At 42.6% G+C, this 23,014-nt stretch overlaps 1 protein-coding gene across 3 annotated transcripts in view; it reads right to left on the bottom strand.

Annotated features, from left to right (window-relative positions):
* Positions 1-23,014, bottom strand: part of STOX1 (storkhead box 1) — a 54,853-nt gene that overhangs the window by 599 nt on the left and 31,240 nt on the right. The window contains exons 2-3 of one of the 3 annotated variants that reach the window (XM_034930696.3): positions 10,350-10,502; positions 5,846-8,204 (exon numbers count right to left, since the gene is read on the bottom strand). In XM_034930696.3, the coding sequence (XP_034786587.1) occupies positions 5,846-8,204; positions 10,350-10,502 (2,512 nt within the window). The remainder of the gene's footprint in view (positions 1-5,845; positions 8,205-10,349; positions 10,503-23,014) is intronic. The other 2 variants (XM_034930697.3, XM_034930698.2) reach the window with 2 other exon arrangements.

Raw genomic sequence — 23,014 nt, 5'->3', positions numbered from 1 at the left:
TAAGTTAACCTTTAAAAATCCAAAGTGCTCTTTACATTTTAAAGGCTTCACAATAGCATCTCAATTATTTGACAGCTGCCTTCACAGAAGTTTATATTTTCTGAAAAACATCTGTTCTCAGATCTAGTATCAAGTATGTTCTAGTCAGAAACAGTAAGTTCCCCGAAAAACTTCCATATATCTGAAGTGGCCAATATCTTCCTGTGAAATTTATTACTTTTATGAGAAATCATATGGAAGAGAAAAGCAAATTATTATATTTTTAATATTACAATGTTCTTTTCTAGAAGGAACAAGCTATATTAGCCCATTATCTAACACATATGCCTTGCTTCAGCTAACTCACAATACTGTTTGGTAGGCTGGGCACAGTGGCTCATGCCTGTAAACCCAGCACTTCAGGAGGCCAAGACAGGCAGATCACTTGAGGCCAGGAGTTTGAGACTAGCCTGGACAACATGGTGAAACCCTGTCTCTACTAAAAATACAAAAATTAGCCAGGCATGCTGGTGCACACCTGTAATCTCAGCTACTCATGAGACTGAGGCATGAGAATCTCTTGAACCTATGAGGCAGAGGTTGCAGTGAGCCAAGATCGCACCCACTACACTCCAGCCTCAGCAACAGAGTGAGACTCTGTCACACACACAAAAAAAGTATTTTTGCTTTTTTTTTTTTTGAAACAGAGTCTCACTCTGTTGCCCAGACTGGAGTGCAATGGTGCAGTCTTGGCCCACTGCAACCTCCACCTTCCGGGTTCAAGTGATTCTCCTGCCTCAGCCTCCTGAGTAGCTGGGATTACAGGCGCGTGCCACCACGCCTGGCTAATTTTTGTATTTTTAGTACAGATGGGGTTTCACCATGTTGGTCAGGCTGGTCTTGAACTGCTGACCTCGTGATCCACCCGCCCCAGCCTCCCAAAGTGCTAGGATTACAGGCGTGAGCCACTGCGTCCAGCCTATTTTTGCTTTTCAACATTCCCTTTTCCCACTTTGCTACTCTCCATCAACTGTCCATTACATTAAAATACATCGCAAACATATTTCGTCTAAGTCTTTCTCTAAACAGCCCATCACTCAATTCCATCACTCTTTGACTGTTAAAGTCTCATGCTTTGTTCTTAAGTTCAACTTGCCTATGTTTATTGTTTGTCTCCCCAACTAAATTGTATACTTCCTGTAAGTAGAAACAATGTCTTGTTCATCTCTATCCCCCTAATCCTTATAACCATCATGGCACACAGTTGATGTTCAAATGTTACTTTCCCTTCCCTTTCCTCTAAATGCCTGTCAATTATAGCTAGCCTTTCAGGAAAGCATATTGCTTAAAAATAAGCAATCCTTAACAAATTAAATTTCTCAAAATTTTGCAAATCAAAATTCCTAGTCACCTATCAAGGAGTAATGTCTCTCATCTGTTTTTGTTTTGTTTTTGCCACAGAGAAAGAAAAGGAACCCATGGCTTTTTGGTTTACACCACCATTGTTCACATTTGAAGACATGTTTTGATTATCTTAAAGACTTAATAGCTGGGCATGGGGGCTCACACCTGTAATCCCAGCACTTTGGGAGGCTAACGCAGGTAGATCACTTGAGGTCAGGAGTTTGAGACCAGCCTGGCCAACATGGTGAAAACCTCACCTCTACTAAAAATACAAAAATTAGCTGGGCGTGGTGGCGTGTGCCTGTAATCCCAGCTACTCAGGAGGCTGAGGCAGGAGAATCAATTGAACCCGGGAGGCAGAGGTTGCAGTGAGCTGAGATTGTGCTACTGCACTGCAGCCTGGGTGACAGAGCGAGACTCCGTCTCAAAAAAAAAAAAAAAGAAAGAAAAGGTCTTGCACCCCCAATAAAGAAGTAATGATACGTTTTTAAAATGTAGATTTCTAGGAATATATCCTAAGAAAAAAACTCAGAAATGCCCACAAACATTTTTATGTAAAAATAACTCACTGCAGATTGATTTATTAATAGCAAAAAATTGGGAATGATCTAAATGTCAAAGAAAGGAAAATAGGCTGGGCACAGTGGCTCATGCCTACAACCCTAGCACTTTGAGAGACCAAGATGGGAGAACTGCTTGAGCCCAGGAGTTTGAGACCAGCCTGGACAACATAGTGAGACCTCATTCTTAACAAAATAATAATAAGCAGCAGCAGCTGGGTGTGGTGGTGCAAGCCTGTGGTCCCAGCTACACAGGAGGCTGATTTGCTTGAGACCAGGAGGCCGAGGCTATAGTGAGCCCTGACTGAACCACTGTACTCTATCCTGGGCAACAGTGTGAGACCTTGTCTCTTAAAAAAAAAAAAGAGGAAAATAATAGTTACATATATATATAGTCCACATAACAGAATGCTAAACAGCCATTAAAAAGAACAAGCTTGTGGCTCACGCCTGTAATCCCAGCCAAGGTGGGTGGATCACTTGAGACCAGGGAGGCCAAGGTGGGCAGATCACTTGAGGCCAGGAGTTCAAGACCAGCCTGGCCAACATGGTGAAACCTCATCTCTGTTAAAAAAAAAAAAAATACACACACACACACACACACAAAATAGCTGGGCATGGTGGCTCATGCCTGTAGTCCCAGCCACTCAGGAGGCTGAGGCAAGGAAAAAAAAAGGCTTGAGGCCAGGCGCAGTGGCTCATGCCTGTAATCCCAGCACTTTGGAGGCTGAGACGAGTGGATCACCTGAGGCAGGAGTTCAAGACCAGCCTGGACAACATGGTGAAACCCTGTCTCTAATAAAAACACAAAAATTAGCTGGGCCTGGTGGTGTGTGCCTGTAATCCCAGCTATTTCGGAGACTGAGGCATGAGAATTGCTTGAACCCAGGAAGCAGAGCTTGCTGTGAGCCGAGATCGCACCACTGCACTCCAGCCTGGGCGACAGAGCAAGACTACATCTCAAAAAACAAACAAACAAACAAACACCAAGCTTAAGCTACATTTATCAATAACAGGATATACATAAGTTACATGAAAAAAGAAAGCCATGGCTCTGTATGATTTGTTGTTAAAAGTACTTTTATTAAGCCCTGGTACAGGGCTCATGCCTGCAATCCCACAACTGGGAGGCCAAGGCAAGAAGATGGTTGAATCCAGTTCAAGGCCAGCCTGGGCAACATAGCAATATATTGTCTCCACAAAAAAACTTTTTTACACTTGATCTTAGCCAAAAGGCCGAGAAGTGATCAAAAAAACTTTTTAATTAGCCTGATGGCCAGTGCGGTGGGTCATGCCTGTAATCCCAGCACTTTGGGAGACTGAAGCGGGAGAATCCCTTGAGCCCAGGAGTTCGAGACCAGACTGGTAACATTGTAAAACCTCATCTCTACAAAAAATTAGCTGGGTATAGTAGCATGTGCCTATAATCCAAGCTATTCCAGAAGCTGAGGTTGGGGGATGGCTTGAGCCAAGGAGGCCTAGGCTGCAGTGAGCTATGATTGTGTCATTGCACTCCAGCTGGTGACAGACTGCAACCCTGTCTCAAAGAAAAAACAACAGAGCAACTTACAAATGCATAGAAAAAAGTGTAGGGCCAGGCATGCTCAGTGGCTCACACCTGCAATCCCAGCCGTTTGGGAGGCTGAATTGCTTGAGCCCAGGAGTTTGAGACCAACCAGCCTGAGCAACATGGAGAAACCCCATCTCTCCAAAAAAAAAAAAAAAAAATTAGCTGGGCATAGTGACATATGCCTGTAGTCCCAGGTACGCGGGAGACTAAGGTAGGAGGATCACTTGAGCCCAGGGAGGTTGAAGCTGCAGTGAGCTGTGATTGTACCACTGCACTCCAGCCTGGGTGACAGAGTCAATCACTGTCTCAAAGCAAAAAAAAAAAAAAAAAAAAATACTGGCAAAGATATGAACCAAATTTTAGAATGACCTTTGACAAACTATTAAATAACATAGGGAAAATGTTCATATGATAGGCTATTAATTTTAAAAAGCAACATGCAAAATAGTAACTCAGTACAAGCCCAGTAGACAAAATCTATAGATCTATACATTTGGACTGAAGTGTTATACAGAAACAAACCAAATATAAAATGATTTTTAAAAAATATCTAGATGTTAGGCCAGGCACAGTGGCTCACACCTGTAATCCCAGCACTTTGGGAGGCCGAGGCGGGCAGATCACCTGAGGTCAGGAGTTCGAGACCAGTCTGGCCAACATGGTGGAACCTTGTCTCTATTGAAAATACAAAAAATTAGTCAGGCGTGGTGGTGGGCACCTGTAATCCCAGCTACTTGGGGGACTGAACCAGGAGAATTGCTTGAACCCAGGAGGCGGAGGTTGCAGTCAGCTGAGACCACACCATTGTACTCCATCCAGCCTGGGCAACAAGAGCAAAACTCCATCTCAAAACATATATGTGTGTGCGCGTGTGTGTGTGTGTGTTAGAATAAGTATAGGTGTTTTAAAAAATATTTTTCAACCAGTAAGATTGTTAGCTATTTTAAAAGAAAAAAAATACTTTTCAGTACTTCTTAAGTGTTCTATCATGGCTATACTATTTTTATAATCCAAACAACATTTAAACAAATTGGCATGGAAAACATTAGTGGAGGCCGGGCATGGCAGCTCACGCCTGTAATTGCAGCACTTTGGGAGGCTGAGGAGGGCGGATCACTTGAGGTCAGGAGTTCAAGACCAGCCTGGCCAACATGGCAAAACCCCGTCTCTACTAAAAAATACAAAAATTAGCTGGGTGTTGTGGTGCATGGCTGTGATCCCAGCTACTTGGGAGGCTAAAGTGGGAGAATTGCTTGAACCCGGGAGGCGGAGGTTGCAGTGAGCAGAGATTGCACCACTGCACTCCAGCCTGGACGACAGCAAAACTCTGCCTCAAAAAAAAAAAAAAGAAAGAAAGAAAATATTAGGCTGGGCGCAGTGGCTCACGCCTGTAATCCCAACACTTTGGGAGGCCAAAGTGGGCAGATCACCTGAGGTCGGGAGTTCAAGACCAGCCTGACCAACATGGAGAAAACTCGTCTCTACTAAAAATAAAAAATTAGCTGGGTGTGGTGGTGCATGCCTGTAATCCCAGATACTCGGGAGGATGAGATAGGAGAATCACTTGAATCCAGGAGGCGGAGGTTGTGGTGAGCCGAGATCACGCCATTGCACTCCAGCCTGGGTGACAAGAACAAAACTCCATCTCAAAAATAAAATATTAGTGGATAGTAGCCACATCCCTTTCTCAACCTGTGTAGAGCCAGGAATAGAAGTGAAAACTTCCAACCCTCAGTTCAGAAAGTGCTTGGCTTACAGAAATTTCTATTTTTAGAAATAATTGAAGATTTATGAGTAGTGGGGACAGTCAAATTTGGTTCACATTAAAAATAAACTGTATCCTACTATATAAGAGATTTCATTGTAACTTTATACAATTTATTCAGTAAAGGTATAAAAGCTGGCAGAATTGTATCATTATAGAAGTGTGATAGTCAGTAGTCTCTGACTAGGTAACAAAATGCCCTTGATTTTCATAATTCCTGTAGAACAGTGGCTAATCAGCCACTTTCTTTTTTTTTCTTTTTTTTTTGAGACAGAGTCTTGCTCCATCACCAGGCTGGAGTGCAGTGGCACGATCTCGGCTCACTACAACCTCCACCTCCCGGGTTCAAGCGATTCTCCTGCCTCAGCCTCCCGAGTAGCTGGGATTACAGGGACGCACCACCACACCTGGTTGTATTTTTAGTAGAGACGGGGTTTCACCATGTTGGCCAGGATGGTCTCAATCTCTTGACCTCGTGATCTGCCCGCCTCGGCCTCCCAAAATGCTGGGATTACAGGCATGAGCCACTGCGCCCGGCCTAAATCAGACACTTTTGTGTGGACCTACCGTGGAGAATCTATTCCACTATCTCCTGCCATGCTGTGATTTTCTGTCCCTTCCAAGTGACTGTGTTCATATTGGACATCCTGAGCCAACACTGGCATATGTGAAGTGTTGAAAAGTTGGAACTTTTGTGGGAAATGTTTTCTCATTTCCTGATTCTGAGGACTCTGACTCCAGCTAGCTGGCTTCTTTCCTGTGTCACCAATAGTGTCTTGTATGACTTCAGCTTCGAAACTGGCTTTTCTTGCGCTATAGTAATCAAAGATTCTTTCATCAGCAGGTGCTGAGGCCTGTACACATTTAGCAACACTGGGTTCTTCCTCGTAGTTAAAACCAAACTGGGCCCCTGAATTTAGGCCACAACTTTCAGCAGAGAGGTTAGGTTCTTGGCTTTCACCTGGGGTAGCATGCAGCCCAGTGGGTTTGTAGCATTCATTTCTTTTAAGCACCTGAGACTCAACCCTCTCCATTGTGCTGTTGTACTCGGTCAGAGATCTCTCAATCACTTTTTGTTTTCCTAAATGATTTCCCTGGCTTCCACCTGTGAAGGAATACTGACTGTGGCCAGGCAGCATTTGACGTAAGTCGTCATTCTCAGAAATGTCATCCTCCTCTAGATATAATGAACTACAGGCACCATCATCATCTTCCACTTCATTCTGATACAAGGCCTGGTCATCGTTAGAAAGCTGTTCATTTTCTAGGCTTGTAGTCTCTGCATCCTGGACAAATCCTTTTCTCAATAATTCTTCTGAGTCTTTGTCTTGTCTTTCAGGTTGTCTTAAAGGGTTCACGCCAACTGGGTAATCCAAAAGGCCAAGATTTTGAAACTGGTGTATTGTGTTATCCACTAATCTACAAGCAGAGGGTGTTCGGTCTGAAAAGGAGGCACCTCGTGATGGCAGACTATGCGGAGTCTCTTTGGTCTCCCCTAATTTGTCAAAGTGGGAATGACTTTTCCTCAAGACTTCAGGAATTACCTCATTTTCTCCACCATACACTTCGTATCTCAACATGCTTTCCATAAAGGGACAGCATTTACCATCATTTTGCAACATGCTCTGTTGAGGGTGACTGAAGAGGTGACCTCTGAAGTCATCATTGATGGGTTTGACAGTAGGGTCATTTATGTAAATGGATTCTGCTTCCATTTTATCATTAGGTTGTTCAGCATATGGCTGTTTGGCTTTACCATCAAAGATTCTTGAGGAATCCAAGGACCTAGGCTTTTGGAGAGGCTTTTCCTTTGGTCCAGTCTGGCTGGGTTTCAGATCACTCATCTTCTGAATTTTGTGCCCTTTGGATATTGTGCTTCCTCGGTGAGACAAACCCTGGAAAGGATTACTGATTCGCTTTTTGTAAATCAAATGGGAACCTAGCACTGCTGTAATCTCACCAAGTGGTTTCTGACCTATCATTTCATTTGGGCTTTTAATTCTGGGGATGGGCTGTGTAGCAGGGAGCTTGGGGTGTTTCTCCAGTCTAATGCTTCCTGGCTGAAACTCACTTCCCTGATTCCTGGCTTTGTGTCTATCCCTGCGAGAATGGCCCTGCCCTTGAGGTTTTGCAGACAGACCCTGCCTTTTCTTAACCCCCTCTTTTGAAGGATACTTATGCCCGATTGTCAGCATGTCAGTGGAAGTGCCCTGGCTATTATATTTTTTCTGTTCTTCGTATTTTTGCGTTAGGACGGTGTGTTTGATTAAATTGTCAACAGTCAAAATGGGGTTAATTCGTTTGATTATCTCATGTTCAACATCTCGAGGGATATTGTCCAAGTCATCTTCATCTCGGACGGGCCATTCTTCAGGTGGGAACTGAGCAGAGAAACTGCTGTGTTCTGTTTTGGGCTTCTCCTTTCTAGATAAGCTGCGCCATAAGAGACTAAAACCAAACTTCTTGCCTTTTTCTTTATCTCTTGTGTATGGTAAAGGTTTGGTGCTCTCACAAATGTGGTGCTCCGCAGACACTGAAACTGCCCCATTCTGTACCCAAGATACGGATTCCCCAAGACCTCTGTGACTCTTCCTAGTCACTTCTGCAGCAACTGGTGCTTCCTGAACATCCTGAGTGTGCATGTCCCGGAAACACTGGCAAGACTGACAGTGGGATATGGGGGCAGCATTCTCTTGGGCTGACTCTGCACAGCTCTCCATGCTCACCAGATATGTCATGGAAGCTGGCATCAGGCGACTTTCATCTGATGGCAGCATTCTCTTATTTTCCTGGGTGGTTGTATTTGTAATGAAGTAAGTCTGAGGAGTAACTATGAAGTATCCTTCTCCAGTGTGATAAATCTTCCTTTCTTTAATCAGCGTTCCCAGAGTGGTATAAAGAATATCTTCCGATGGAATTGCAATGCCTAAAACAGACAAGCATTTTACAGATAGATTTTGAATAAGAAAAATTTTAATGAGTGAAATCAGTAACTCTGAAATGACTACACATTGGCTTGATAAACCCAGAGCTGATTGTAACATAATACATGTGATTAAAATGCCAGGGATGGGTGTGATGGCTCATGCCTATAATCCCAGAGTTTTGGGAGGCTGAGGCAGGAGGATCACTTGAGCCCAGGAGTTCAAGACCAGGCTAGGCAACATAGCAAGACTTTGTCTCTACAGAAAAATTTTTAAACATTAGCCAGGTGTGGAAGGATCATTTGAGCCCAGGAGTTCAAGACCAGGCTAGGCAACATAGCAAGACTTCATCTCTACAAAAACATTTTTAAACATTAGCCAGGTGTGGAAGGATCATTTGAGCTCAGGAGTTCAAGGCTGCGGTGAGCTATGATTGTGTCACTGTACTCCAGCCTGGGCAACAAACCAAGGCCCTGTCTCAAAAAAAAAAAAAAAAAAAAGCCAAAGAAGCATAAATAATATTTATAACTTAAATAATAGGAATAGGCCAGGCATGGTGGCTCACACCTGTAATCCCAGCACTTTGGGAGGCTGAGACAGGCAGATCGCTTTAACTCAGGAGTTCAAGACCAGGCTGGGCAACGTGGTGAAATCATGCCTCTACTAGAAATACAAAAATTAGCAGGGCATGGTGGCGGGTGTCTGTAGTACCAGATGCTTTGGAGGCTGAGGTGGGAGGATTGCTTGAACCCTTGGAGGCAGAGGTTGCAATGAGCTGTAATTGCACCACTGCACTCCAACTTGGGCAACAGAGTGAGACTCTGTCTCAAAAATAAAAATAAAAATAACAGGAAAATAATTTGGTCGACGCAAAGTCATATGGGTAGGTTAATGAGTAAATAGACAAAAAAAATCTGAATTCACTCAAATAAAAACCCATTATAAATTTAAACTGTGACTGAGGAAAGCATTCTTTTATTTAGTAGCTAGGATTACAGGCATCTGCCACCGTGCCTTTTTTTTTTTTTTTTTTTGTAGTTTTTAGTAGAGATGGGGTTTCACCATATTGGCCAGGATGTTGTCAATCTCTGGACCTCGTGATCCGCCCACCTTGGCCTCCCAAAGTGCTGGGATTACAGGCGTGAGCCACCACGCCCGGCCCAGATGCCATTCTTGAAAAGGAAGAAAATAAATAAATAAAAGAATGAGTGGTGTGCACCTGTGGTCCCAGCTACTTGGGAGGCTGAGGCAGGTGGATTGCTTCAACCCACGAGTTTGAGGCCGCAGTGATCTAAGAAGGTGCCTCTGCACTCTAACCTGGGCAACAGAGTGAGGCCTTGTCTCAAGTAAAATAAAGAATGAGACATATCAATATATGTTAGCATGGAAAGATCTCCGAGATGTGTTTTTAAGTTAATAAGAGAAACGTGTTGAGGGAATGTATAGAATGATCCAATTTATGCCGGGCATGGTGGCCCTTGCCTGTAATCCCAACACTTTGGGAGGCCAAGGCGGGTGGATCATGAGGTCAGGAGTTCGAGACCAGCCTAACCAACATGGTGAAACCCCATCTCTACTAAAAATACAAAAATTATCTGGGCATGCTGGCGGGCGCCTGTAATCCCAGCTACTGAGGAGGCTGAGGCAGAAGAATCGCTTGAACCCGGGGAGGCAGAAGTTGCAGTGAGCCGAGATGGTGCCACTGCACTCTAGCCTGGGTGACAGAGCAAGATTCTGTCTCAAAAAAAAAAAAAAAAAATCAAATTTATGTTATGAAAAATTTATTATATTATCATATATAAGAAATGATAATAGCAGTTATTACCTCTGGGAAGTGAGAATGAAAAAATAGGAGATGAGGGGAAATAAACTTTACTTTCTCATTTTGCACTCCTTTCCACAGAGTGTGATTTATTTATTTATTTATTGCCATAAGCATTTATTTTTGGAAAAGTTTATCTGAAAAGTAAAAGAAATACCCTTATCAAATTTGTTGATGCAGGACTTCTTCTGGCAGGGTTCTGATATAAAGTTCTATAGAAGAGGGGAAAAAAGGATATCACCCAGTTTATGTGTTTAAGACTAATTATAAATAGAAACCAAACACATACAGTGAAGTACAAATAGACAAAAATTTATTACTCTACCTGGGTAATGTTTCATCAAACGCTCCAAAAGTGATTCCTGCGTTACTACAATCTGAGCTGTATTCATATCAGATATAGCACAGCAAAGAACTTCACCCAAAGGTACGAACTGAGATTGAGTTATTGGATTCATTTGCACTGGAAAGACATCACCTAAATTGGAGATTTTAAAAAAAAAGGGGAGGGGGTTGATAAATTTGATATAGTATAAAATGTTTGGAATTAGTGAAACAAAAATAAAGACTAATAGGTAGAATTGCAATTCTTTCATCAGTCTTTACTCAGAATCTGTTAACATGACATGTACAATGACAGAAACTATGCAAGAAAAAGATTTACATTGTGGTCTCTACTTTTAAGAAATGTGTATTAACTGTCTCTACAAGTAAGAGATGGCAAGATTCCATTAGAAAGGCTCAAAGTATTATCAGAGTTCAGGAGGTCATGCAATACTTATATACTATATACCAGCAGTTTACCATCTTTCAAACTATTTTTTCATATTAGCTATCTTGAGAAAGGCAGACACAGGATTATTTCTTTACTTAAAATATATAAAGTTATAGAAAACTCAAGTAATGGTCCCAAGTCTAAAAGCAAGTAAAGTGACAGAAATAGGTCTTCTGACTCTTGATCCAGTATTTTCACCATTCCACATTTTCCTGATTGGGATGATCAGGAAGATTTGAAGAAAGGCAGAAGTGTTTTCCAATGAGCAAGAAGACATGAAGCAAAACCATGGAAAGCACATTTAAGGGCATGGATAGAGTTATCCTGGTTCAATAGAACTTAAGGCTTAATACAGGACCAAAGTGGAAGACAAGGCTGGAAATGTAAGCTAGACTATATTGTCTTTCCTCCTAGCCAGTGTATTAAATGTTCTTCTTAACCTGCCATTACTCAGGTTGAGTATTGGATTCTGCTGGATATCCATGGAAACCCCTCAATCAATTGGAAATGAAAGACTAAGACTCAGGAAAGAGATCTGGGAATCAACTAATAGAGATGAGATCTGAAGCTAGAGTGGAATAAATTATTTAATAGGAGAATAAAGAAACGCACCAAGAAACACCTAACTAAGAAACAATCTACATTTAAGACAGAGTAGGGACCAGATGTGGTGGCTCAGGACTGTAATCCCAGTATTTTGGGAGGCCGAGGTGGGCGGATCACCCAAGGTCAGGAGTTTGAGACCAGCCTGGCCAACATGGTAAAACCCCATCTCTACTAAAAATACAAAAATCAGCCGGACATGGTGGCGGGCTCCTGTAATCCCAGCTACTCAGGAGGCTGAGGCAGGAGAATTGCTTAAAACCCAGGAGGTGGAGGTTGCAGTGAGCCGAGATGGCGCCACTGCACTCCAGCCTAGTGAGTGAGCCTAGGCAAAGCCTAGACAGACTGAGACTCCATCTCAAAAAAAACAAAAAACAAAAAACACAGTAGGAATTAGGAACCCACAAAAGAGCACATACCTCTTGGCACATACCAAAAGTATGAAAAAAAAGGGCTTCAAAAAAATAGTGGTCAACAGTATCAAATGCTTAGAAGGAAATCCAAAGGGTTGAGGAAGGAGAAAAGCCATTGGATTTATTGATTGGAAGGTGCCACTGGTGACTTTTAAGAAAACAATTTCAGCCTGGCCACAGTGGCTCACACCCGTAATCCCAACACTTTAGGGAGATCACTTGAGGCCAGGAATTCGAGATCAGCCTGAGCAACATAGCGAGATCCAATCTCTACAAAGATAAACATTTTAAAAATTAGCCAGGATGGTGGTGTGCCTGTCCTAGCTGCTAGGGGGCTAAGGTGCGAGGATTACTTGAGCCCAGCAGTTAGAGGCTGAAATGAGCTATGACTGCACCATTGCACTCCTGCGTAGGTGAGGGTGAGACCCTGTCTCTAAGAAAACAAAACAAAAAAAAAAAAAAAAAAAAAGAAAGAAAACTATTTCAGTAGAAAAGAAGACAGAAATTAAAGTTCCAATTGAAGGAAAGGAAGTTGGTGAGAAAAATGTAAAGTTAATGGGTGTTCCTTGTAGAGCAGCGTTTCTCAACTTTGGCACTTTTGACATTTGGGGTGAGATATATATAGGATGAACAATGGTCCCAGTATGCCCAGGACTGAGGTGCTTCCTGGGACACAGGACATTCAGTGCTATAAGCCTATAGCCAGGAAAGTTACTGGCAAACTGGGATAAGTAGCCATCCTAGCCAGATAATTTTGCGGTGGGAGGCTGCCCTGTGCATTGTAGGATATTTAATAGCATTATGGCCTCTACCCACTAGATGCCAGTAGCATTTCCCACAGTTGCAGCAACCAAAAATGTCTCCAGACACTTCCAAATGTCCTCTCGATGGCTAAGTCATCCCAGTTGGAAACCACTGCTCTAGACCATTTGTATGCAAAATCTGATGGTGAATAAGGAGAAATAGATCATAAACCAGAAAGGAGTAGGATCCAGTGAATATGACTGGATGCTGTGGTTTTCTTAAAATAAGATCTGTGTCCCTTTGGATGCAAAAAGGAAGGGCTTAGTGGAGATGGTGGACATGATTCTGGGAGAGGGGAGATCAGTAAGATAGCAAGATCCCAAAGAAGGGGAAAGGGAAAGTGTATCAAGGGCGTAAGTAGAGAGGCTAGCTTACAAATGAGGAAGATGCTACTCTATCTGAGACTTGAGAAAATAATACAGAGGGTGGCAGAAGACCACAAATATATTGAGGCAGAGAAGGAAAAAAAATATTAGCACAGCAAAGTCATCTGACTTCTGTCAAGTTAGAAAGAAAATAGAAATGAGAGGAGGGAAAAATGGGAATGAGAGGATGGCGGGTGGAAAGGGGGTTTGAGGAGCTATTCTCAAAGTACTAGGAAATAAAAAATGAGTAAGAAGATTGTGAAGGAGCCCTAAGTCCAGGTGATTTATGCATAGTTTTTGGCAGAGGGGTGGCATTTTGTAATGGAAAAGGGTGAGAGCTGGGGGAGGCCAGCCCATGCCTCTAAAACTTTAAAATGTTCATATGAGGATCACCAGTAGATGTTGCTAATGTGGATTCTGATTCAGAGCCCCTGATCCTGCACTTCTAACAACCTCCCAGGGATGTTCACACTGCAGGTCTGAGTACTACTCTTTGGACTGGTAGAGGGTTAGGGTGTTAATGACAGCAATGTTAAAGTAGCTAACCATTTAACAAACATGATCCTGGGGCTGAATGGGGAGTCAAGTGTAGCCAGAAGGAAGCTAAAGAATTAAGAAAGCTTGATTATGCTCTGCAGTTAAACTCTCCCAGTGACAGTAGAGAAAGCAGTACATTGTACTGGTTGTTGAGGGGCCAGGTGTGAAGGGTTGAAGCCCAGAGCTGGTAAGTGGCCAGTACTGTATTCTTATTGTATCTGCATGAAGATAAAGGACTTCAACAAGGAAATCATAAGCAGTTTGCTGTTATACTTTCCATTGTTCCCTTGTTTGCTTAAGCTTCTCTATCTGGCCTTGGAAGGTCACATCACAAGGTAGAATTGCTGTCTGCTTCTGCAGTCTGGGAATGATCTCTTCTAGGTGTGGCTGTGGCTATCCCACTGGGTGATTCTCAGAGGCCTATACCACTCTGAAAAGCTAGGATGAATGGCTAATCAATTAATTAGCATTTCAAAGAGTGGCGATAGATGATGTCCTGAAAATCTGTCCAAGCGGGGCATTAATTTACCTAAAACTCAAAATCCTCCTTGAAACTCAACTTCTGAACTGAGGGTAACAAGCCTCTATCCTCACTCCCTCTTTTCTTTTTTCCTTCCTCATCTGAGTTTTACTTTCTTGGCTTTCATCTCCTCACTCAACCAGACAAAATGTGAAATTAAAGTACAATTTTAAATATTTTTATGCTTCTTTGATATAACTGTATGTGCTTAGTTAAAATAAGTGGCTTTAAGCTTTTATATCTCCCTTCCCTACCTCCCTAAAAACATCTTTTCCTGTGATCTTGAATTGATTACCCATCCCCACTGCACTTGGAACTCAGAAAGTAATACTCCATAATGAAGGCCTCAGAAGCAAGAGGTTTTTTCTGGCCTTTTCCTATCCTCCTATCTTCTTTCTAAGGACAGCCATAGAAACAAGAATCCTTCTTCCCCAAGGCAGGTCATAGAAACCAGAACCCCCTTTCTCCAAATCCAGCCATAAAACCTAGAGGATTAGAGGCCCTTAATTTTAAAAGAGGGGGGAAAAGTTTCCCTTCCTTGAAAGACAAGGGCTAGATATAGAGGGCAAAGCCTGAAGGCTTTCCTTAGCCACATAATACCCATTTGAGCCTCACTTCACCTTTCCTTAAAACCAGGCACTGTGAACTTGGAGGTGGGGTGGGGGAGAACACTGAAAGAGAGAAAATCAGCATGTCTCTGGTGTCCCTGCTGTGCCCGCCTGCAGGTGGCTGCCCATTTCTGTGCACTGGAAAACATAGTAGGGCTGTCTCCACTATGCCTTTGGGCTAGAACTGAAGCAGCCCATTTTCTAGTTCAATCCTTAGGTTTGTTTCCTCTTTTCATAAGAAAACTAATAGTCAAAATAGATTTTCATGGGGCTGGGAGAGAGGTGCATAGGGCTTCCTGTATCTTTGTTTGCAACCTCCTGTGAATCTATAATTACTTCAAAATAAGAGCAAAAACTTGATTTTTCAAAAAGCACTACTTTTAATTACCAAGGAGAAATGTATGAAACACAACTTTTTTCTTACATTTTTCAAACCCCACCTTTTTAAAACAACCCTAACACTGTTTGCCAAATCCAAAGATACTCTTAAAAAATTTATTCATAATTCCTACTATGACATGGGGATGGGTATTTTAAAAGAGTGAACAAATCTACTATCAACTAGGAAGACTAATTGCCTTTTTTCCCCCCTTAAAATTAATACAACTAAATGTAAACTTCACTTTAGAGGACACTGTTAATTGCTATTCGCCTCTGCTGTGGAGCTCCTCTAGACAAAGCCTAGAGAAAGTTTCTCAGTACAGTTCCTTCACAGCCGTTGCTAAGATACATCCTTCAGGTGCACAAATCATCGAGTTTCCTTTGTGCAGGAAAGCTGAGTGCACCCTGACACGGGAACACTTATGACAGACATGGGGATCATTTTCGAGCTTCAGCTATGGTCTGTTTCAGTGACTTTTGCACTCCTTTGCTTTTTGGAATGCATCTCTTAGAGTTTTTCACCAAAAATTAACTTTCTATGCAGAAGATCCCACTTATAGATGTAACCAGATTCCACAATAAGAGAAGGCCAGACCTTTGGGTCTGTCCTCAACTATGAGGGAGTAAACTGAAGAGCACTCTTCAGTCGAGGCCAGCTGTGGACTTTTGACCCTTGAGCTTAGCAGGGCTCAGAAGGCTAAGGAGAGACTTTGAGCCAGAGCATAAACAGTTGACAACAGCGTTCTCTGTTTACACAGTCTTGTGCTCTTTGGTGCCTCAGAAATGAAAAAAGTGTTTAGGCTGAAAGACTGGTTTCACAAAAAATAACAACAAAGTAGAACCACAGAGCTGAGGTTATTTGTGCCTGCTACACTTTCTGAAAAGGATTTTTGTTGTTAATTTACTGATTCTTTGCTGTACTACAAAAGGATTTAGTTGCTGTATAAAATTTTTTTGTTGGCCAGGCGTGGTGGCTCATGCCTGTAATCCCAGCACTTTGAGAGGCTGAGGGGGGCAGATCACCTGAGGTCGGGAGTTCGAGACCAGCCTGACCAACGTGGAGAAACCCCGTCTCTACTAAAAATACAAAATTAGCTGGGTGTGGTGGCGCATGCCTGAATCCCAGCTACTCAGGAGGCTTAGGCAGGAGAATCATTTGAACCCGGAAGGCAGAGGTTGCGGTGAGCCGAGATCGTGCTATTGCACTACAGCCTGGGCAACAAGAGTAAAACTCCATTTCAAATATGCATATTCAGAATACATATATTCTGGTAAAGACCAGAAAGCAACCCCCACTCCTCACCGCCACACACACAAAAAAGTCAAAAGTAATGATAAAAGCAAAGTGTGAGGAGTTTAAAAATTATTCTTTTACAAGTCCACTCATTTGAGGAAAAAAAGTGCAAAGCAAATTAAATGTAGCATGTGGATGCCCAATTCACAAATGAAAATACTGAGCTCTTCACTATCAAAAGCTTTTCATCCAGTGAAGTCTAGAGCAGGCCCTTGTAGCAGACAATGTTAGAATCAGCCTCCTGTAGGATGGACGTGGATTCATACAACCCCAAGCAATCAGTCTCTGCTCCCTGGTGCCTAATGACAGTGGCCTAGAAAGCCCCTGGCCAATAGGAGCAGGCCCCTGGGAAAGTGTGACTTGCTCTTGGAGTTGGTGACAATAGCTCAACAATATTGTTCCAGTGCAACCCAAGACCTCATCAAAGTTCTGAGGAAAAAGAAGTGGTTTCTTTATGTAAGGACACAAAGGCCCCTTCCATAAGCCTGAAGAAGAAGGCCTCTAGAATATCCTATCCTGGCTGTTTTCTATCAGAAAAACAAGGGGCTCAAAGAGCCACTTCCTGGCCAATTCAGGAGGTGTGAATACTCATACCCCAATGTAGAATATCAAGAGGTGCACCCATGACAAATAGAAACATCTCAAGATTGCCTTCCTGCCAGACCCAGCAGGGTAGCTGTAGTGGAGCCAGTGAACACTCCCAAGAACTGTGGTACTGGAAAGATCTTCAACCAGGGGCCCTGTGGACTCCTAAAATCTTCCAGTTACAGATGATCACTGGGAAACATTAGCAAAATGAAAATAAGCCTAAACTTTGCACTCTTGTAAGAGGGAGAGTTGGCGTCAGCACATGGGCCTACCCAGTAAAGTGATTTTCCCCCAGGTTGGGGGGCGTGAGGATCACAAGCCGAGGGATGTGGACCTTGACAAGACCTGCGCCCTGAGAAAAGGTCTGACACAGGGCAACAATGCCAGGCTTCAAATAGTACATTCACTCCACATCTTGAAGGTAACTAAAAATTAGTTGGTGAGCTTTGGTATCATAAGCATTTTAGTGGAAACCCAGCCAGACACAAAGAAAGCCTGTGACCCTGGGTCACCAAGTGACTAAAAAAATCCATTTCCCGGCCAATTCAGGAGGTGTGAATACTCACACCACAATGAGAATCATTACAAAATCATTACAATCCACCCGGCCCAATTCTGTGTTTGCCTTGTCCACTCACAACACCCTTGAAGGGTTAACTGAACTGGGGTCTGCTCGCCTGGCACAGTAAATCCAGGTATCTACATCAAGGCTTCTTATAGCTATAGAAGAGAAGGCATTTATTTGTAGGGTGCCAAGGAAGGAGGACCAGGCAGCCATTGTTTAAATCCTGACCTCCCAGTGTCTTGTAAGCAAGGGTTTTTAAAGGCAGGGGAAGGAGAGTAGAAGTTACAAGCAAAATTATAAATTAATATATGGAGGTTATACATTGGTTTTGGCTTAAAAGGGCAGGATATCTTGAAGGGGCTTACAGATCGTAGGTACATTTAAAGATTTTCTATTTTAATTGGTTAAGGAAGAGAAGCTTTGTTTAAAAGTCTGGGGTCAGTAACTGGCTCAGGGGTATGACTCCCTCCAAGTCCACTAGGAAGAAATTTAGAACAAAGGACGCAGGTCAGGGTTTTGTACTTAATTTTTTCTTATCTGAAGTTTATGTGCCAGTGAATCTGTTGGGTGAGGGTCTTCAGAGGAGGGGTCCAAGTTTCTGAAAGACAACTCAGGGACATACGTTAAGATGTTATCTTTAGTTTTTATAGGGAAACCAAACACCTCTGGATTCTAACTTTTTTGGCTATTGTTTTAGGTTACTGCCATTTTAATAAGTTACTTACTTTTTAGGACTAGGTAGCAAAAGAAAAAAGACAAGATGGTAACTTTCCCATGGTGGATTTAAGCAAAAAAAAAAAAAAAAAAAAAAAAAAGGGCTACCTAGCTATCTGCAATTTTTCTTAAACTCAGGATTAAAAAAAACAAAAAACAAACAAAAACGCTGGATGCAGTGGCTCACGCCTGTAATCCCAGCACTTTGAGAGGCCGAGGCGGGTGGATCACGAGGTCAGGGGTTCGAGACCAGCCTGACCAACATGGTGAAACCCAGTCTCTACTAAAAATACAAAAATTAGCTGGGCATGGTGGCGGGCGCCTGTAATCCCAGCTACTAAAGAGGCTGAGGCAGGAGAATTGCTTGAACCCGGGAGGTGGAGTTTGCAGTGAGCCGAGATCGCACCACTGCACTCCAGCCTGGGCGACAAAGCGAGACTCCGTCTCAAAAAAAAGAAAAAAAAAAAAAAAAGAAAAAAAAAGAAGAAGAAGAAAAAAAAAGGACTAGCTAGCTATCTGAAATTTTTCTAAAACTCAGGATTAAAAAAAAAAAAAAAAAAAAAGGCCAGGCGCAGTGGCTTACGCTTGTAATCCCAACACTTTGGGAGGCTGAGGCGGGTGGATCACGAGGTCAGGAGATCGAGATCATCCTGGCTAACACGGTGAAACCCCATCTCTACTAAAAATACAAAAAAATTAGCTGGGCGTGGTGGCGGCCGCCTGGAGTCCCAGCTACTCAGGAGGCTGAGGCAGGAGAATGGCGTGAACCCGGGAGGCGGAGCTTGCAGTGAGCCAAGATGGCACCACTGCATTCCAGCCTGGGCGACAGAGCGAGACTCCGTCTCAAAAAAAAAATGCTCTTGTTTGGGCACAGGCCCCTAAAAAGAGGGTCCCTGCTCCGTCTCAGAAGTAAAAGAATCCTTATCAAATCTGAATGTGGCTGGGCACAGTGGCTGATGCCTGCAACCCCAACATTTTGGCAGGCAAGGCTGGAGGATTGCTTGAGCCTAGGAGTTCAAGGCTGCAGTGATCTATGATGATGGCACTGCACTGAAGCCTGGGTGACAGAGCAAGACCTTGTCTCTAAAAAAGAAAAAAAAAGTGTTTATTTTGGTATCTGAGCACTTCAGTAAAACCTCAGGGACAGAATTAAAGTTTTAATAAAAACTGTACCGTTAAGGGGAAAAAAAAAGAACAATTACGCTTATTTTACATTAATCTTATGCTTTTAAAAGACCAAAACCAATTCCAAGAGGGTCTGCTCTTGGAATTTAAATTCTAACATTTTAAATCAGGATGCTTGAATCTGATTTTAAGGCCCATGAAAGACTGTGCTACTAATCTGCAAGACAGAGGAAAGATTTTCTTTCAGAATTCAAAAAGCACCCACATCCTAACATTTTTGTGTCATAATAAAACATGAATTTGTCATAGAATTAAATTCTAGAAAAAAATGAATCCTAGACCTGGTGCAGTGGCTCACGCCTGTAATCCCAACACTTTGGGAGGCCAAGGTGGGCCAATCACCTGAGGTCAGGGGTTCGAGACCAGCCTGGCCAACATGGTGAAACCTCGTCTCTACTAAAAATTACAAAAATTAGCTGGGCGTGGTGGTGGGTGCCTGTGATCCCAGCTACACTGGAGGCTGAGGCAGGAGAATCACTTGAACCCAGGAGGTGGAGGTTGCGGTGAGCCGAGACTGTGCCATTGCACTCCAGCCTGGATGACAAAAGCAAAACTCCGTCTCAAAAAAAAAAAAAAAAAAGAAAAAGAAAAAGAAAAAACTAAGCCCTAGTATTACTTATTTTATATTTAGAACACGAGTTTTTCTCTACTATAAGAACATTTAGTCCCTATGCAAGTGTGTTTATGGACTCAGAGCTAGGAAGTCTGCCAGAAATTCATGCATTATTGACCTTCAAGTGGTTTAACAGAGCTGCTCTAACTCAACTAATTACCCAGACACATGAAATCTGAGACCATCTTTCTGGGCGCCTGTATTGAATCACACTGTGGGAAAGGTATCTTCTATGCACATTAGGGATGACAACAGAGTGCAAATAAAACAGCCCGCAGGTACACTCAAGTTTAATTTAAAAAAAAAAGGATGTTTTGTTCAAAGTAATCCAAGAAGCTTCCGTGATTTTAAACTGCTCTTTTATCCAGTACAGAATTTCCACCAAATGTTTTTAACATTAAAATTAATCCTGAACTTTGAAAAATTGAAGCATTTGTAACAACATGCCCCTCATTAAAGATAAGATGCTGTGCAAATCTTTGATGGCTTTAAACAATTAGATCTATTGTGTTACAACTTCAAATAGGTTCAGAAAATCAAATGAAATGGAAACAATAAGAAGAAAGGTTCCAGGCCAGTAAACCAAGCCCCTCTCCACGTCTCCCTTTTATTTTAGTAAAGTAAAAGAATGCAAAAACTTTCCTCCACATTCAGAAACAAAAGAGTACCAAGACAGAAGCTGGCTGCAGATCTAAGGGTAATCGGGTTATCTGCCATGGAAGCTGGAATTCTTTCTCAAGCATGGTGATGCTTATTTTTAACTCCTAGACAAATGGCTCCCTTCTGGGAAATACCCTCTGCTGGAAAGCTAAAGGCTTCCCTTGGGAAGATGAGCTGTTCAACAGCAGGAGTTCTTAGTAATGTCTTCTTTACTTATCACACTTCAACCTGTCAGAATTTAGTTAGTGGCCTCCTTTTCGGGTGATATATTCACTAATATTGACTATCAGTTGGGTCTCAGAGGGCCTGGAACAGACCCCACAATTTGGTTGTCAGCACACTGATACACCAAGAAGACAGGTGGCCCCACCTGGGGGTGCCCTTTGAGCCTCTAGCTCCCTTCCCCCATGGCCACCACCCTCACTGCGGATAGAGATACAAGGAGCCTCAGTCAGGAATGACCGACTCAAACCAGCTGAATGACTCAAACCAGCTGGCTTTTGAATAATACTAAAACGAATCCACATTTGGCCCAAAACCCTTAGGCTCTGAAGTGCCCTTTCCTACCCTCTTTCCCTTCAAGGCTTCCACCCTGGATATGTTCATGACTTTATTCAGTCGTGTTAGTTTTCAATGGCTGTCAAAATCAATTACAGCAAACTTAGTGGCTTAAAACAACACAAATTTATTATCTCACAGTCTATAGGTCAGAAGTTCTGGGTGTCAGAGCCAAAACCAAAGTGCTGGCCAGCCTAGGCTTTATCAGGAGACTCGGGGTAGAATGTTTTCACTCTCATTTAGGTTTTTGGCAGATATCAGTTCCTTATGGTTGTAGGACTGAGGACGGCAGTCACTATTTCCTCGATGACTGTCAGATGGGAGCCTCTCTCAGTCACCTCTATTTCCTGTCATGTTGTCCCCTTCATCTTCAAACACAGAATTAAATCTGCCCACACTCTCTGACGTGCACTTCCATTGCATTGCTTCTGCTTCTTGCCAGAGAAAATTTATCTGCTTTTAAGAGTACCTGTGATTAGACAGGATCCACCCAGATAATCTAGAATAATCTCCCTAATTTAATGTCCATAACCTAATTACACCTGAAAAGTCTCTTTAGCCATGTAAGGTAACATATTCACAGGTTCCAGGTATTAAGACATGGGCATCTTTGGTGAACCATTCTACCTACCACACCAGTTACAAGGGTTGGGGGCAAGGAATAGCTATATAAATAGCAAGAGAGGCACAGGCTGTAAACTGCTGTAGTACCTATATGTCCCTAAAAATAGTCATGCAGGAGAACATCCTTTTTTTGACCTCCAGGAAACCTGGAACAGATTACGGTGCCTCTTCTTCCCAAGATTCTGGAGGCCACAAAGGCAATGACAGTGACTAACAGGTCTAGTCATGGTGATTAACAGAAAATACCACTGTACAAAATGGGGGTAAAAAGTCCAGCACTTAACAAGTTTAGGAAGTTAGGAGAGAAAGAAAAAAAATAAAATAAATAAAAATTTAAAAGTCCAGCACAAAGGTGGTTGTTTGAATAAAAAATTAAAGTTTCCCTAGATTTTTTTTTAAAGCTGTCCTTTCTATTTTCATGATCCTCACATTACAAACAAGTCCTATACTGGGGGCCAAGCAATCTGATCAGGGTATTGGGGTTCTAATCCGGATTCTGCTCTGTGACCCTGAGTAAGTCGCCTCTCTTCTTTGGGTCTCAGTTCCCTTGCCCATACACAGGGGACTGAACTAGATCAGCATTTCGCAAAAAGAGTTCTGTGGAACATTCATTCCATGAAATGCTCTCTACAAGAAAAAGGGTCCCCATGCCAAATGTTTGAGAAATGCTGCTTGGAGCCACAGTGGTATTGTGAAAGGCTCTGAAAACTTCTATAACAAACAACTACCTAGTTTATTTAACCCAATGTTCCCTGATCATATTTCACAACAAACTCCTTTTTCCTAAGTACTGTACTACCCTTCAGCTAAGTACTGTACCTTCGCTGTGACTTCCCTCCATTCAGATTGGCCTCTCCCTGAATAGTCAGTACCTCTCCATATTCCTGTCCCTTTGTCCCTGTGTCCCCCACCTACAGCACTCTTCCCCATACCTCAGTGTTTCAAAATCCTGTCATTTAAGACTAACTAAAATGCTCAGTGACTCTATCATGGATAGTTTTCTGATCCCATCAGCTGGAAATATATTCTCCTTCTTCATATGTACTATTTAATAAACATTTAACGAATGGCTACCATTGTTTAGCATCAGACACTCAGAGTAAATTGATATTATAACAGCACAGTCCCTCAATCATTCCTTATCCAGCATATATTTACTATCTACTATATACCAGTTACAAAG

Source organism: Pan paniscus, chromosome 8 (assembly GCF_029289425.2).
Source record: "Pan paniscus chromosome 8, NHGRI_mPanPan1-v2.0_pri, whole genome shotgun sequence".
NCBI lineage: Eukaryota > Metazoa > Chordata > Mammalia > Primates > Hominidae > Pan > Pan paniscus.
This window is presented reverse-complemented; position numbering and strand designations above follow the sequence as displayed.